Source organism: Aythya ferina (genome assembly GCF_964211825.1).
Source record: "Aythya ferina genome assembly, chromosome: 2".
NCBI classification, from domain to species: Eukaryota; Metazoa; Chordata; class Aves; order Anseriformes; family Anatidae; genus Aythya; species Aythya ferina.
This window is the reverse complement of record NC_140297.1, coordinates 15,716,883-15,734,582: the sequence shown is the minus strand read 5'-3', so window position 1 is coordinate 15,734,582 and position 17,700 is coordinate 15,716,883. Positions and strand designations below refer to the sequence as shown.

At 36.8% G+C, this 17,700-nt stretch overlaps 1 protein-coding gene across 3 annotated transcripts in view; it reads right to left on the bottom strand.

Annotated features, from left to right (window-relative positions):
* Positions 1–1,652: 1,652 nt before the first annotated feature.
* Positions 1,653–17,700, bottom strand: part of KIF5B (kinesin family member 5B) — a gene marked incomplete at its 3' end in the record, with an annotated part of 34,729 nt that continues 18,681 nt past the window's right edge. Inside the window, exons 13-26 of one of the 3 annotated variants that reach the window (XM_084511296.1) lie at positions 17,268–17,336; positions 15,981–16,187; positions 14,703–14,846; positions 13,699–13,884; positions 12,805–12,922; positions 12,407–12,468; positions 12,209–12,318; positions 11,736–11,837; positions 9,808–9,868; positions 9,642–9,713; positions 9,368–9,472; positions 8,620–8,836; positions 6,637–6,769; positions 1,653–4,199 (exon numbers count right to left, since the gene is read on the bottom strand). In XM_084511296.1, coding sequence (XP_084367422.1) covers positions 4,193–4,199; positions 6,637–6,769; positions 8,620–8,836; positions 9,368–9,472; positions 9,642–9,713; positions 9,808–9,868; positions 11,736–11,837; positions 12,209–12,318; positions 12,407–12,468; positions 12,805–12,922; positions 13,699–13,884; positions 14,703–14,846; positions 15,981–16,187; positions 17,268–17,336 — 1,593 coding nt within the window. Of the gene's footprint in view, positions 4,200–6,632; positions 6,770–8,619; positions 8,837–9,367; positions 9,473–9,641; positions 9,714–9,807; positions 9,869–11,735; positions 11,838–12,208; positions 12,319–12,406; positions 12,469–12,804; positions 12,923–13,698; positions 13,888–14,702; positions 14,847–15,980; positions 16,188–17,267; positions 17,337–17,700 lie in introns of those variants that run through there. The other 2 variants (XM_084511295.1, XM_084511294.1) reach the window with 2 other exon arrangements.

Genomic DNA, 17,700 nt, shown 5'->3' with positions numbered 1-17,700 from the left:
AAAGCCCGGCCAAGCACCCGCCAAAAAGTCTGAGAGGCTCCACAGCCACCTCCAGCGCGGTGCTACCAGCTACAAGGCATATGCTCCCAATGACCCCACGCATGCAGAGAAGTCCAAGTTCCCTTTCCGAACATTATCAGGGGCTGCTGGTGGTACGAGCTACTCGAAGAGAGGCCACAGGGACAGAGGGCTTGCTGCTGGGGGCACCTGGGAGTCCTCCACACCCAGTCTTCTGCATTGGGGAATGCCGAGAATTTGGTCTCCGCTGCTCTCCTTACTTGCTAGAGGTATTTATCAAAACTTCCCCCAGTTTCTTAGGTAGAAAAGACGTAGTAGATTTAGCTTGATTCAGTAATATCAACGTGCCTGGTATACACGGGCATGACTGACTCCACAATGATCTTTACCTTTAAAGTATCTACAATACAGATCTGCTGCACCATGCCGTGTGGCCCTCAACACACCCTTTCTTTCCCCCTAGATAGCCATCACCCTCTTACTTTTCAAAGATAAACTAAATATAGCCTTATACAGCCGTCTCATCCATATGTATTACATTTTTCTTCACATCCCTCCTCTCCCCGTTACATTGCCTAGTCGATTGATACCCTCTGCATTTTCAACTTGCAGAACAAGACTAAAAGCAGTTAAAATTGCACTCTTCCCAGTCCCACTTCACTTGCCCCTTCTCCCCTAGGAAGGATTGGTTGAAAAAGGGCTACAAAGATGGTGAAGGGCCTCGAGGGGAAGATGTATGATGGGCGGCTGAGGTTACTTGACCTGTTCAGCTGGGAAAAGAGGGAGCTGAGGGAAGACCTCATCACAGTCTACAGCTTCCTCATGAGGGGGAGCAGAGGGACAGGCACCGATCTGTTCTCTTTAGTGACTGGTGATAGGACCCACAGGAATGGTGTCAAGCTGAAGCAGGGGAGGTTTAGGCTGGACATCAGGAAGAGGTTCTTCACCAAGAGGGTGCTCGCACACTGAAACAGGCTCCCCAGGGAGTCCCCAGTCACTGCACCAAGCCTGTCAGAGTTTGAGAAGTGTTTGACTTAGTCTGAAATTTTGGGTAGACCTGTGTGGTGCCAGGAGTTGGACTGGATGATCCTTATGGGACTCTCCCAACTTGGGTATGCTGTGCTGTAATTCTGGAATAAAGTGATAAAGAGAAGGGAAAGAGGGGAAGCTCAAGAAGGTGAATGAGCTCAGAACCACAAAGGCAAAAATCCCAATACATTGATCAGTCTTTATTAGTGATTTTTCAGATGTGTTTGCTGTATCCCTTGGCAGTGTGATGGACTTAAGTGATTCAAGAGAGGTTTATGTGTAGCATACCTCATATACAGTAATACATTTTGACATTTACAAAAAAAAAAAAAATCACTATTACAGCTTCTTGGTTCATTCAAAAGGTATGCTATCCCAAGCCTCTGGCTATAACAAACTTGGACGGACTTTAGGCATGTCCCTGTCCCTCCCTCAATTTAGATTGTGTCAATGAATGCCTGAGACGGTTGCAGCTTATCAGTGTAGGTAACTGGAGGTTTATGATAATCACAATTTAAGCAAAGATAACTGGTCAGGAAACAAGTGAAATAAATAAACAGGGACAATTTGACACACTCATGTGAAGACTGAATAAATGCACAAAATTCAAAGATTTTTCTTCTCTTTATTTAAACACAAATACATTTACAGCATGCAGGTAAGTTAAAACTATATGGCGTCTCCCCCAAACCAATTGTTTTAAATGCATCTTAAGTGTACTGAAGTTAAATCATATTCCACAGGTAGACTTGTCCTCTCATGTCAAATTTAGAATTACACACAGTAGTGAGTCAGCATTTAAGTTATGTAAATAATTTAGTTGTTCACCAGAAATAAATATTATTTCACCGAGTTCCTATCCTAAACCATCTTTTAAAAAAATATGATCTAGAGGAACATAAAAGAACCAAAGACTGCAAGTTGAAACAGCAGTGTTGAACATTCCCTGTATAGACTGAATATTAATTTACAAAAAACAGTAATTGTCCTGTCCAGCTGACCTACGACAGCCAAACCAGAAAACAAAGAGTATATATTTTATTTATTTAACACTTTAAGAGGCAGTTCTTCGTAAACTTCATAAAATGTTTAAAATAAAAAAGTTTAAATATAAAAAGGTACACTGAGCTACAGGCTATCGTTTCTTTATTTTAAACAGGAATTTTCAGCACCAAAACCCACGATAATTACCTATGGGAATGAAACCCCCATTCACAGGCATGAGAAAAAAATCCTGCTTCATATGAATGCATTTTAAAGAAAGTGGGGTTTTGCTTTTGATTGCAAATTAACAAATCAAGGCCTGAAAACCTGCAGTTAACAATGAGGAAGATAACAGACAGTGTTGTTTCCATTATGAGAAATTTCAACTGAAAGGAGTTTGCTGTTCCTTTTCTTTCTGCAGAGTGCTGTCTTTAGACATGCTCTGAAACAACTGCAAGTTTGGAGTGTTTGGCAGTCTTAATAAACAGTCTTAAAAGCTGAAAACTCCCAAATAGTGAGATTTCTGACTGATACACTCAACCATTAAAAATCAAACTATTAAAAATTCAGTCTACTGTAGATATAGAAAACAAGTGGTTCAAGGTCTAAAATCTGACTACACTCCATCATAATATAAATACTTGTCTATTTATAATATAAAAGTTGAAAGTGATTTGCTGTCTGAACAGTTATAGAATCTCTACTGTTTCCAAAATAACTGATGAGTACCCATCAAAAAATTCAAACTAACACACAAAGTGGTATTAACAGGGCCTGAAAAGCTATCTAAATTCTTTCAGCAACATTAAGTTCCTTCTTTCTCAAAGACCTGGAAACTAGTTTCTATGCAGAAGGAGGCTAAAAATTGTAGTGGCTAAACCCTAATAAATAAGTTAGGCAAATTATACTAGAAAAAACTTAAAACCCAGATTCTGCTCAGTGGAAGTATTGGAGCTCAAAAACAAACAAAAAAAACCCATTTCATTTCATTAGCCACTTTAGAGGACTTTATTGCAAAGAGAAGAAAAATATTCAACAACTACTACTTTGGACATTTCATATACCTACTTACAAACGGATTACAAATACAATTCACTATAGTGCTTTATTTACTTTTATTTTAAACACACGTCTGGGATTTCCAGATCCATAGTTTTAAAAAGCTGTATCCTTTATCAGGTATCTGAAATTGTTGCTGAAATTAATTTTAATTGAAAGTTAAAACTTTAGCCGAAAATTCCAGTACTGTGTATGCAGTGGAATATCAAATTAAATTTTAGATTGTGCTCATTTCACTATTTTACAACAGCGAAAGTGAACCATCACAGGTATAGACAAAATGGATAAACAGGCTCATCAGAATGAAGCAGAATGTTTTCACTCTACCAGACTATACTGTGTGTAGAATCAGGAACAGGACAGATGAGATAATCCATTGCCAGAGTCTTTTGTAAACTTCAGTTTACTCTTATTACTGTACAATATTTAACTCTAAATAACCCGATAAACGGGCATTTAATCAGATAACAGTTACACAGCCTTGTTCATATTGAACTCTTTAGTTCTGTGGTGCAGCGCTTGCAGTGCCTCATGGCAGTTGTCGTAAGCACACTTCAGTATTCTTACACTGTACAAAGAAATTTAGTTCCAATGCTCTATGTAGCATTCCAAAAGAAAACCATACTATAATGTAGAGTGCTGTTCTAATTCAGTGGGACATGTAGTGTTATGTGATGTGATAAAAATGAAAATATACTTAAACACTGTTGCACATTCCCTAAGACAATAAAATGTACACAAAATTAAGCTAGAAAAATTGAACTAAGATTTTCTTAATGTACATTCAGCTTGGCACAGTGCAGACTAAATTTAAGACATGAAAGACAAACCGTGTAATGAGCAGAGCTACACTTTAACTAACATGTCATTTTTCAAGACGCCAAAATTGCACTCTAGTTTGTTTTTTTTTTTGGGGGGGGGGTATGGGCAGGGGTTAGGAAATCAGTTAGCAGAATTTGTAGAAGGGGAAAAGAGCTGTACAGGCCAGGTATAATTTATACATTTTCAAAAAATAATCCTACAGTCCCCAAAGGGAGAGATTATTGTCATGGAATGACTCCCTCTATATGATATCCAAGCCTTCTTACGCTGCATTTACCATTCAGCAACTGCAAATGAGAGAAATAAAGAAGTTAAGTGTTTGTACCTAATAAACCAAAAAAGCCAAGCTATTTATATTTACAGTAGATCACATTCATTATTTACATAGCTTTTAAGAGCTCAGTTCTTAAACCACTTAGATAAATGCTAACACAACATCTGCTTTAGAATAAGAAATTATGCAATGCTGGAAGCATTTAAGCAATGCTGGCTGTTACCAATACAAATTTACACCAAGATAAGCTGACTAATGCAATCAAGACCATCTTGATCCGGATACCCAAAGCAGTGAACATTATAATCAAGCCAATTATAACCCATCTCCATTTCCCACAACATTGCTGCTTTTGCAGGGAAGGGAGAAAACTGCCTGGGTACCACGTACCCACCTAACAGCTGCTTCAAACTATTGCCTTGGCTCTTTGGGAAAATGAGGTGGGAATGAAGAGATCATTTGGCATTAATTACACTAAAGACGTTTGATCTATGTAAGGAAATAACAGCTGACTTTTTTTTTTTTTTTTTTTACATTTCCAGAATAATTAGTTAAATGGTGGTCTCTAAACGTTAAACAGCACACCATGTTTCTACTGCATCAAAACTTATACCCTAACCAGAAACTCTGATGCTTAGTATCTGTATTAATCCTCAGAAAAAACTGTAATAGACAGTACTACAGAGAAAAATGCTACTGGTTACCTAAGTATTCCCAAACTCAACAGATATCTATATTTAATAGCAAAATGAAGCTTAAAAAAGTTCTTTTCCCCATACGTTCGTAAGGCAGAGGTTCCTCCAAAACCAAAATAGGAGGGTTCAAATAAATTAAGACCATTGCTCTGCCTTTAAGTGCTAAACTCAGTTTGATTCTGCAGCAATGGGTTAATGTGCTGATGCCAAATGTAGTATGAAAGCTTTACAATTGCTTAAGGGATTCTCTAAGTATATCATGTAGTGGGATTTCTTTTATTGTTTTGCTGTTTGTTTTTAAAAGGGACTTTAGCCAATACTTAGCTATTTTTCACTCCCTGATGATTAATCTACAAATAGTCCAAAAGTCAAAGTGCGAAGTCTCCTACTTAAAATCCCAGTGACCAACAGTGATCCTTCTCCAAAGCAAAATACAAGCTCAATTTTGAGCTACATATCACTGATTATATCTACGGTAAGTACTCTTAAAGAGGTATGAGACTAAATAGACTCTTGCTGGAGTTCTAGGCAACATTATTTTAGCATGAGTTTCTACATGCTCTAGGCATCTAAAAATACATTAAGTCAATCACACCTTCATATGCCTCTGCATTGGACAGCAGAGCTAGATTGACTTCATAGTTCGAGTAGCTGCAAGATTACATTCACCTTGCCAAAGTAATAATCAAACATCCATGAATTGCCAGCTCCATGGTAATTCAAATTAAACCTTATTCAAGCTTAAAGTACGTACACAACTTCAACCTCTACTTTAAGAGTGGCTACTGAACAGAACCAGGTACCCTAACTAGTTCTACAGCCTGATTTTCTTCACTAAATTGGATGGCAAACTTTGAAAAGAGATTCAGTTAATAGAAAGAAATGAATGAAAACAAGATTAATAAGCTGCTCTGGTGCACTTCAAAAAAAGAAGGCCCAGGATTTAAGCACCACACCATGCAATCGATTATTTTAAGATTATTTTCAAACTGAAGATGCAGATAATCTTAACTAAGAATTTCTAGAAGGCATTCATATTACAACACTCAAAAGTGAAGATGATGGAGGATGCAATAAAGCATTACTCTTGGGTAACCAACAGACCAACTACAGTACAGATGTTAATTAAAAGCCTTGATCCTGAAAGTAACTTAATATATGTAAGTACCTGACTCAATGTAATGATTTGAGATTAAAAGAGCTTATGAGATGTATTCTCCATTTTTAAAGTGCACATATTGATTCCAATTACCGTAAGTGTATTTTAATCAGGCAACATTTAAAACTTACTGGATAACGACACGAATTTTTCCATTAAATACTTCCAAACATGTGCAGACACATGAAACAGTGCACAAAGTTAGAACAAACAACATAAGAACAGGGTCTTTTTTTATTTCATTGCTGAATGCTTTTTGAAGGGAACCCTTTACAAATATTAGCAAGACAAAATAATTTGAACTCTCCAAACTCTTCTCAAACACTAGCTGCTTGCTGTGGCTGGTGATGATATCCAATTGACTGTTTTTTACATTATGTTCTACTTCATAGGAACTCAACAACCACCATTTTAGAATAAACGCCAGTTTTATAACAAAAACAACAGCATTAGTCAGGTGCATTATTCCTCTAACTATAAATTCCTGAAATAAGTTAATTTGATTACTCAAGTGATTTTATACAACAGAATGGACTGTAATAGTACTAACAAAAAGCAGTTGCACACTTAAAACAAATCCTACAAGCCAAACTTACACTTTGTCCTGCCGTCCTCCACCTCCACGCAGTGCAACTGGCTGGCTGTTTTGAGTGAATGCACCTCCCCCACGAATTGCACTTGGATGAGTTGGAGAAGCTGCTGGATGCTGGCCAGGACGGATAGGCTTAGCTGCACAAAACAAGACATGATTTACAGATATATACATATCAATTTTATCTTTCATTATTCAAATTTACTAATGCTTTATTTTGCAGTGGCCTAGAAGTAATCAAAATTGAATGTACTTTGAATTAGAGGAAAACAAGTTTAGGAGATGGTATTCCAAGAACCTGTCAGATTAGTATCAAATATAATCAGCCCTGAAAAATAGACAAGGTTTTCCTTTTATTGTCCCTACTAGCATTAAAGCTAACAAAATTTCTGATAATGGTTTTCCTCACGTGTTATCTACCCCACCTAATGTATTTCTCTTTAAGAGTTCTGTTTCTTGTCAGTATGAACTCAAATAATTCATCACCTGAAGTTTTGTGTGTTATGTTCATATAAAGAACCATTATATCCTGCTGTTTCTCTTACACCTGCTCAATATGTCACTAGTTTATTCTGCTCTACAAGCTAGTTATTTTGCTCTACAAGCTGTTCTGCATACTGGTTACTCCACAAATAAACACTACTCCAACAAATACTTACCAGCGTATATTATATAACTTACTATATTCTGGAATTCAAGTAGTTTTGACAGGAAATTCACAAGCTACATATGCTTTCACAAGAGCTAGTGCAAAACTGATTGAAAGCAATTTAACGAAACATACACAACTGCATAACTTTACAGAGTTCTGCCATGTTAAACAGAAAACATACAAACAGATATTAAACAACAGGTAGCAACTACATCTGAGAAACACTTCTCAACTTCTGCCTTGCAGCAAACTAATCTCCTGGAACTTGTGTTCAACCAGACACCTACATACAGGAAGCTTTATACCTGAACCAGACACCTACATACAGGAAGCTTTATACCTGTGGTAAACTCACTAAAGAATTCTGTTTGTTGTCTTAGAGATCACTTGACAGAAAGATAAAGCAGGAATGCATCAGTTTTTGAGCTGCCACTTGAAGAGACCAAAAAAACCCATACCAGAATCCCTCCCAAAAGGCACAAAAAACATTTTAGTCTGGAACAGCTCTTTACAAACCTACAGAATACAAGCAAAATTCAACTCCAATGCTCGTCTCAGTTACATCAGAATTTAAGGTAAGTACGTTGATTACTAAAGTCCTGATACAGGTGGATCCCATAATTACTGGTACAACAACAACAACAACAACAACAACATCGTAACAGGCACAGGTAAGTTCTTCACAGGTCACAAACCATCCTGGTCCTCAGTACTTGACAGCATAATAGCAGGTGAGAAGGAGGACCAAGAGTATGATTGCCTTCCACCACACAGTAAGAAATTCTACTAGCTATCACAGTTTAAGGAGGACTACCGAATACTACATGTTTTGGAACAAAGAACCACGAATACCGGATTAAGGCTCTTTGGATGTTAGTTGTGGGTTTCTGTCTGCCCCCTCCCAACCTGGATGTACAGAAAGCAAGACAATTTTTGTCGTTCATGAAGGCAATGGCAATCTCTCACATTGCCCTGAAACACCTACTTAGTCTTAGAAATTCTTATGAAATGATGTTACAGAGCTAAGACACACATTCAGTGTATTTTTTCATTCTAGGAAACAGAAAACACATTCAGGACAGAATCCTAGATAAGACTTTCCCAGCTTGTAGAAAAGTCCAGCTATCAGAAGCCAGGTCATAGAAGAGATCCATTTAATAAGAAATACAAAACAAAACACAACACAATCTGACTGCTAACCACAATGTAACTCGTGGTTGAAAATACATTGTGTTCACGCAAGTGGACACAGCTATGGTTGAAAAATGCACGTGTAAGAAGATAAAAAAATCAGGAGAGATAGAAGTTTTAGGAGCCAAGGGATTCTCTACTAACCAATTTGTGCAGAATGTCCTCGTCTGGCCATGTTTTTGGATCTTACAGCTTCCTTTATACGGTCTACTTCCTGCTGATACCGCTTGCGATCACGAGACGCATTCTCTTTGGCTTCCTTCAGTGCAGACTCCAGAGCTTTAACTCTTTCAGCTGTAGCCCGAAGTCGCTTCTCCAGTTTAGGAAGTTCACAGCGAAGATCTGCATTGTCACGTACCAGCTACAAAAATTGAATCTGTTATTTTCTTGGTGTCTCTCTCCATGGGGAGAACCAACCAACCAAAAACCCCCTGAACTGTACATATAAACTGTATAGTAGGGCTACTATGCTATGTATACTTAAGCTTCTTGTAAGCTCAGCACTAAGATTATCATTTGAAAGCCCGTTACTGTGGAAGGACAAGCTATCCAACACAGGCACTTAAAGATTACATCCTTATTTAATCAGAGGGAAACAGGCAAGCATCCCTCAAAATTGATGCGTTAACTCTAAACACTAACTTTTGATCTTTCTTGGTTTAAATGCAACTATTTTATTATATACCCACATGCACTTAAAATGTCTATTAAATGACTCTATAGGAAACCTTGCATCTATTGTTTTGTATCAAGAAACACAATCAGAGACATGGAAATATTTAATTATGGAACAGTTACTTTATGACCAATAGGTTTTCAGTTACTTATATAATAATGGAGCTTAAGTAGCTTATCTGTTTTTAATTAAACTTGAAATTAAGCCTCACTGTACCTGCTTGTGAACCTTTGTAAGCTGTTCAAGATTATTCTCAAGGAAAGAAATCTTCTGCTTTTGTGCAGCACTGCCTCCTGTATCATCCGAGTCAATCTCAGCACTCTGCAGTAACAAAGTCAGAGGGAGGGAGAAAAGATGCTGAGTACAAATCTTAACTTACATGTTAAGATCAAGTCAGAAAAAAAAAAAAGATCAATTCAAAGTTCAGTTTTAAACTGAAATTTACACAACAGTCCCAGAGACACCAAGTTTCCTTACAGCATCACTTTACCTTTTTCACTCTGGTGGCCAGATCTTGAACAAACAGCTTCCGAAGATTGTGAAGAGTCTGAAGCTCTTTAGCCTACAGTTAAGGAGGAGGGAAAAGACAAAAATTATTTCTGAAGGAAAAAAGTAAGTATTGACACTTACTTTGGAAAGTATTCTGACTAACTTACCACAGTCTCTTCCAAACCCTTTAAATCTTGCCTCGCCTGTTCCCGCCTGTCCTGCATAACCCTAAAAGAGAATACATTCAACCTGAAGCATCTGAGCAAAACTGGAAATGTTTTAGGAGACTAGAGAGTGGTAAACACTATATGTATAAATTGAAAAATGTCTGTCTTTCAGCTGAAGTCCTCAGTTAAGGACATCACCAATGGATGACAACACTCAAATCCACATGAAGTGGGGGAGAAAAAGTTGCAAGAAGAAAAGAGGGAGTACTTTTAACACTGAAGGAATACAAACACGTACTTTCAGCTGCAGAAATTATGAATTTCTAAAACAGGTAAAGGTAGATTTTCAGAATCAGGTTCAGCAATGTTTGGGAAAAATCTTATCCTGTAAAATGCTCTTAGTTTTGACCAGCTATGAAAGTGTTAATTAGTACCAACTGATGGCTTTAGGATTTTTTTTTTTTTTGTTCCACCACCTTATCCCTACTACATTTGCCAAACTTTGCATCATAAGCAGTGGAATCTCTGTTTCCAGGAATATAGCCTAATGACACCACTTTTCAGAGCTGCTGTCTTCCTATTTAATGTGAAAGCACTGACTGCACCACTAATGTTCTCTCAGAATTATATTGCAGTGCATGCCTTACTCTGACAGGACACAAGGAAGGGATTTGGACTTTACTTTTTCTGAATCCAAGTCAGAAAAAGAAGGCCATGGAGTAGATGAAAACGAACCACTCCCAGTAAGTGGCCAGAATATTTGAGCTTCTTTTTCTCTTGAAAATTCTCCACATACAGTTACATTATTAGACCACAGTTAAATGATTAAACATCTGAGGCAATAAAATATTCTGAAGAATGCCATCATCCATTTTCCAGTGAGGTCTGGAAAAAGTCTTTTGCCATGCACATTTATGATATACAATGGAAAATATCTGGACTGAAGGGGGAGAACTTTAATGCTTCTTATGGGTCTTTGGAAGAGCAAAGTTTCTAACACAGCAAGTGTCTTTAAGGGATTAATGATATATATATACACAGACATATATATATGAAGACATATATTTTAGCCTGCAAAACAAAATGAGAACCACAAGTGCGTTTGTCATATCTCATAAGACAAGAAAAATCTACTGTAAATGACACTGAGTGGCATATGAATAAATGAGAATAAGATGGATTCACAAGACCAAAGCGCTATTAAAATTTAAATCAGTTAAACCAATGTTGTATTTCATAGTAAGGATACTAAAATGAATGTGTTATGATTGGTTACTTGTACAGACCAATCAAGCCTGATTATGTGAATTTTATGATTAAAAACCTGAAATTTGGTGGGTGCTTCTAAAGAAAAAGTACGTACTTTTGAAAAAGTTAAGAATACCTAACTTATGTAAAGACAAGTTTATACCAGAAATGGGGGTGCTACTGATAGTCTAGATAGTCTAGTAAAGTTTATAGATTATGGTGAAATTTAAGTTCATAACTGCTTTTCAGCTTAACCTGTGGAAGTTTACCCACAAGTGGAACTCAATTTTAAGTTTTGCATTAACATTTCAGTGTCTATTTCAAAAAATACACTATTTGGTTACTTCATGAAGTATACAATTGTTGAATCTCAACAACAGGCCAGTTAGAACCAGCTGCCTAGATAAGTTGCATAGAACCATGAAGAAAATGGGAACTGTTGTAAAGTCAAGGTAAGCCTATTCTAGTCCTAGAGCATGCAAAACTTAGCTATAAAAATGAAAACGTTAACTGCTCCAACTTGTAGCATTGAGATTCGATTTGGCCTTTGTATATCTTTCATTATTTTTGTTCCACTTTTATACACTAAGGCAGTGAAAAATGACTTCATCATATCAGGTCGTTTGTTTTAAAAATACAAGTGTGCAGGAACACTTGTTTTATGCACAATTATCACTTACGTAAGCTCATGGAGTTTTCTACTCTTTTCCTGATCAGTTGCTTTTAACTTCTCATGTTCAACTCTAAGACGTTCTTGTTCAAGCATCATCTTCTGATTTTGGCTGAAGACAAAAGTAAATGTTAGGTGTAATTTTAAAAGGACTGGAAAGAATAGGGAACAGACCCGCACATCTCTGTGATATCCAACAAAATTAAATCTAAAGCAGAAGAGATATTTGCCTTCTCCCTGTCACCAGAAGCATCAAACAGAAGCCCATTAAGCTGCAATCCAAATCAAATTATCAACACTCAGTAACTAAGGCTTCTGATATGTTGTAATGGGTCAGTTGATTGAAACAAACCACATCCAGTAAAGCAACACTAATTAGATACTGCTGGAAAAAACCTTTGCTACTTCCTTCCCACCCTACCACACTTCTGTACTTGCACAGTTCAGCCATTTGGCAGTACCAAAATGATGACAATTGCTTACTCTTGGAGTTCAGTGATAAGTTTCTCCTTTGCATCAACTTCATCTCTCAGGCTACTGATTTGTTTCTGATGTGTCTCACGATGGCTCTGAATCTGCTGTTCCACAGCTTGCTATTATAAAAAACAAAAACATGTATTAAACACTTTCAGAAGTTGTTATACTTCATTTTGTTTTAAAAAAACAATTACATTAACTTACCTTGACTTCATTTGCAGTCTGAACCTTATTTAAGTGCTCTTTCTCCATCTCATGGACTTTTTCTAATAGGAACAGAGGAGAAAAGACGTTTTAGCCAGGAAGCTAAGCATTTACAGGGAAGAAAGAAGTAATTCCCCTCAGCCCAACACTTCAAAATTTGGAAAAAGTTATCCACCTGTCCCCACATGTACCAGTTGAATCAGCAGCATCCTGAATTTATCCGTATCCTTAGCACTTGAAACAGCAAGTATGATTTTCTATTGACTAGTTCTAGATGTTCAGTAGCAAAATGCTATCCTGAAGCACCGCTCTTCAACCCAGACAGATGAATTTCCTATTTATTATTACATATTTAAACTTGGGTGGGGCAAGGACAGACTATAAAAAGCTATGCTTACCTTGTGCTCGGAGTTGAACTAGTTCTTCATTAAGGGAATCCACAGACTCTTCCAGCTGTCTCTTCTTCTGTTCCACATTCTGAAGATACTCAGTCAACGACTTGATCTTGGCCTCATGCTTGTAGGAAAGAAAAATTCATTTACTTCAGAACTAGGTACCATGGAATTACTTCTGCATAAACACTATACTTATTTTTAAACAAGTAACCTGATCTCAAAACAAAAATGGTGCCAACTAAACTTTCTAAGAAGAATGACTACTTGAGTAGATCTGTAATTTAAGACAACGTCTTACATTCATGCCATTCAATGAAACAAAGTAAATTTTCTACTGGGAGAATAAATGTTTTTGCACATTAAATGCTATCAGAGGAAAGTGATTCACTGCATTTAGAAAACAGTACTGTACACATCTGATATAAAAGATGACCATCTGTATGGTCAATATAGAGAAAATAATAATACCAAAATATAGCCCATCAGGCATTAGAAGCAAGATTCATCTGCTATGCAAACCTACTGAAGTATCACGGTGCTAATTCTACCTCTCCCACTTTCAACTTGCTGCATTAGGGCAGAGTACAAGACAGTGCTTTCCTGTAAGATTTGTATTTGTAAGGGATCCTGTGACAGAGTACAAACACACTGTAGTATGTAATACAATTGCTGCAAAAGCATTATCAGGCTGCAGACATATTGCAGAAATTCTGACATCCTGTCACACATTACTCAGAAGGACCCAAACTGAAGAGAGTATTCAGGACACAGCCAAGTCCTGTGGCTGTTCAAACGCAACTTACTTTGTCAGGTGTCAAAAAAGTTACTGCAACTTCCCCCCATTAGAGGTTAATGGGACTCAAAAGAGCATTTAGGAAGAACACAAGAAATATTTACCTGTGAAATACGAAGCTGACAGGCAGCTAACTCCTTTTCATTTTCTTCCATTTTCTTATTGCTTTCAGCTTGTGTGCCTTCTAACTGTTTGCATCGTTTTACCATTGTTTTTACTTCTGATTTCATTTTGCTAATGTACAGTCTTGCAACTGTGAATTCTTCATCTATCATGCCAGTTCCCTCAGGCTGCTGAAAATTGTGCAATCACATTTAGAAAGCTTAGATACAGAAACAGAATTAAAGATGAGGTGGAACAACTTAGTAACTTAGTGCCTAGCATCCCTGCCCCCACCCCAGCAGGTAATCAGAACACTTGGGCACCAAAACATAACTTCATATTACCTAATATTATTCTGAATTTATAATTTATAATTCTGAACTTAAATGAATAACCTGAAAGTACAGCACGCTTAAAAGGTTACCTTCAACACCCCACCCCTTACAAGCTTAACACTTACAGACGTGACTCAGCCAGTTATACTTGTACCTGCAACTTACTACCAATAAGTTACTTTCAAGAGTTTGTTATAGCAGTCATTTACTATATGTTGTGTTGTTCCCCTCCCCGTCCAAATGCTTTTGTTTACACAAAGATAGTGAGTTGCATACAATACTGCTTATGTTCCTGTCCTACAGTCATCTTCTCAATTTATCTTTTATTTCAGTTCCATGTTCCATTTTTAACATAACTAGCATCTTGATTGCCACTGCAAGTCTAAGATGATGCAGTTGAAACTGTCATGTGAAATAGTTCTAATAACAGTATGAATGAAAACACTACTTCAGAAACCATACCTGCTCTATCTTGTCTGTGCACAATCAATTTCTGTTTGGGACTTAGTAAGTCACAGGAGAAGCAAGGGATGACCGTGTGCCCAAATTACTAATGCGTATGAGGGTTACTATGGTAGTTATTTTTACTGTAGTAAGAAAACTGACCCTACCTACCCATGATGTACGTGTGTCTGTGTGTGGCATTAAAAGCTTCATCAACTAAACCTTACCTTGACATCATTATTTCCTACTGCAATTCCTATTTCCGCAAGATCTTTTAGTAAGGAGGCCATCATCTCTGTTGCTCGTTTCTTCTGATGGTTTGTCATTTCTTTCAGTTTTTGAAGCTCTGCATCTATACTGGCTAAAGTGACCTACAGTAAAAGCAGTTGTATTTTAGTAAACAACACACATTTTTTAAAACTAGTTTCATATTATTTAAAATAGCAATATATAGTTGCTACATTAAAACAAGTACTGAAGTATCACATTGTTTTCCAAAAAAGCATGTTTCAAAAAAAATTCAACTTAAGTAAATATTCCACATAGTAAATACGTAGAAATTCTACAATTACGCTATTTCTTCTGAAAGAAAAGTTAAGTACTGGGGGCAGAGGCCTTCAGCTCACAAAATGTGATCTCACAACTCAGCAACAAAATTTATGTCAACTTTGTTAAGCAGTATTCAGAATTATATATGGTTAAACGTTGCAGAGGATTGCATTTATAAGAAAAAAGGTACATGGACAACAAGTCAAACACTTTTTGCTATATTTGTAGAGCTCTTAACTCTCTCCTGCTTGAATATTAAAATGGACACTCAGAATTAGGTGTCATATAAGCGCTGCAGTTACTTGACAGGAGACTTAGAGTTGGTTTGAGCTGCTGTGGTTGTAGCAGTGGCAGCTAAAGCAGCTTGCACATTCAGAAGTTGGTGGCTCTTTGATCAGTTTTAAAAAAACACCTGAAGTTTTACAGCAGGAAAGTTCCAACTACTGATACAAAAGGATAGTTACTGCTTGGGTTAGCTGTGACAGACTGAGAACATTGAAGTATCTTTACTTCTATATCCATCTCTCAGTTCTGTCAACTTGCATCAGCATCAAAACTGTGCAATAATCTTGGAACATTATAGAGAAGACTAGCACAGTTACCATGGATAGTTTCAGTAGACCTGTAAAGATTAGGTGGTGTGAAATGAACTATCAGAGCCAAGATGGAGAAGATGTAAACAGACTTTGACACAAGAACAAACCTTTTGGGCCACATCAGTCAGGAAAGAATTCTCAGAGGTTTATACAAGGGAAATAAGGGGGAGAAAGAAAGCCATATAAAAAATTTATCAGTCACTTAGGTCATCAAATGAGTTTTCTGGTATTAAACAGGATTTAGAATTAAACTCACTTTCCCTTGTGAAAACCTTTAAATGACTCCAAGCAAGAAACAGCTTGGAGATACAAGGCAAGAGTTTATTGAAGACTCAACAATTTTTTGACCCATTTTCCTACCGATTTTTGATTGAGTTCATCACTAAGCAGTTCATACTCCTTTGCCTTATCTTCTACTTCCTGAGACTTCTGATCATAATTGACAGCTAATTCTTCAAGGGCTTGTAGCACCTCTTTCACTTCCTCTTTAGAGGCATCATTTTCAGCCTGAAGGCGATTCAACTCTGCTTGCAGGTTGTCTTGGTCCCTTCTGGTTGATGCTAAAAGCTACAATGTTGATAGAGATTTATTTAAAACATGTCACCACCACCAAGAATTCCGCATTAACAAGTGAAATCTTAGTAATGCTTTCAACTGCTGTAACTGTCTATATCTATATTTTTATGATGCCTAGCATAACAAAACAAGGACACTGAGGACAGATAAAAACGAGGTACATTTATATAGAATTCTTCAGCTTCTGAAGTCTGCAAAATGGAAACGATTAAGGATGAAAGCACTTAAGACCAGCAACTGCAAATGTGCACGGAAAACTGCAAAAAGGTCACCAAACACTACTCGAGTCTGAAATTGTCAACAGGCTAGGGATTAAACTTTCAGCACTTTAACACTGTTAGCTGCTGAAGAATAGCTAGAACAAAACAATGAGTTGATAAAAGATGCAAATTTATTTAAGTTAAGAGCAAATAACAGCTCCAACTTCCTGAGACCTCAATCCATTTCCTTCTTGCCCTATACACCAAGATTTTTTTTCACTTTATTTTTTAGACTTTGTAAATATAGAATTATTTGCTCTGATATCTTGGCTAAATGAAATTGCCAGGTATTTTCTGATATATAATTAAGTTATATCACTGACAGCATGCACATACAAATGGTTCAAATATTCTAGCAAGTGCAGCCTGAAGTAGCACTTAAATACTTCTCTTTTTATTAGGGACAATCAAATTCCATGCATACCCCCACCCACCATCTGTCAGTACAGCAATATTGACAAGAGTAAACCATAAAACATATTTCTTACAGTAAACCAAGGTTTCTTTAGTTTTGACAAACTGCTAGCTTTGTAAGAAGGAAACAAGAGACTGTGTCTTTGTTTAAAGATTTCGGTTCCTTCTGCCTTCATGGATACTCAAACCTTGAGTAAACTGACTCAAATGTAGCCAGAAGCACAGCACAAGCAGGGAGAATGAATAAGCACAGCATTTCAAGTCTGACTTAAAAAAACTATTGTACAGTAATAATCAACCATTTTACTCCCTAGTCATAAACTACAGCCCATTCAGAACATCTCCAAAAGAAAAGTCAATGAAAAGCAGTACAAAGACACAAAAGCAAAAAACTCACCTCTTCCTGATCCAACATTTGTGTTTTTAGTTTTTCTACTAGCTGGCTCTGCTGATTAATTTCTTCATCCTGCAGTTGAATTAAGACTGTGTTCAATACATAGACAAATACCACTGAGAAATAATAATCTAAGAGAAGGCAGCATCAGGCATCTAACCTTTCTATGTTCTGAGACAATTAGACAACTCAAAGCAATAAACATAAATATTTTTGAATCACAGGCTGATCCATTAACTTGGTGTATACGTATAAAACACTATGGTTCAAGGACAGAATTATTATGCCTGTGCTTCTGCAAGTCTTCTCCAAGTTGTTCCAGCTTCCAATAAATAAATCAGATATAATTAAAAGATTTTTCATATTCAGTATTACTGCTTTAGTTTGAAATGATGTTCAGTGTATGCACATTTTATTTGAAAGTAAGTGTTTTTAC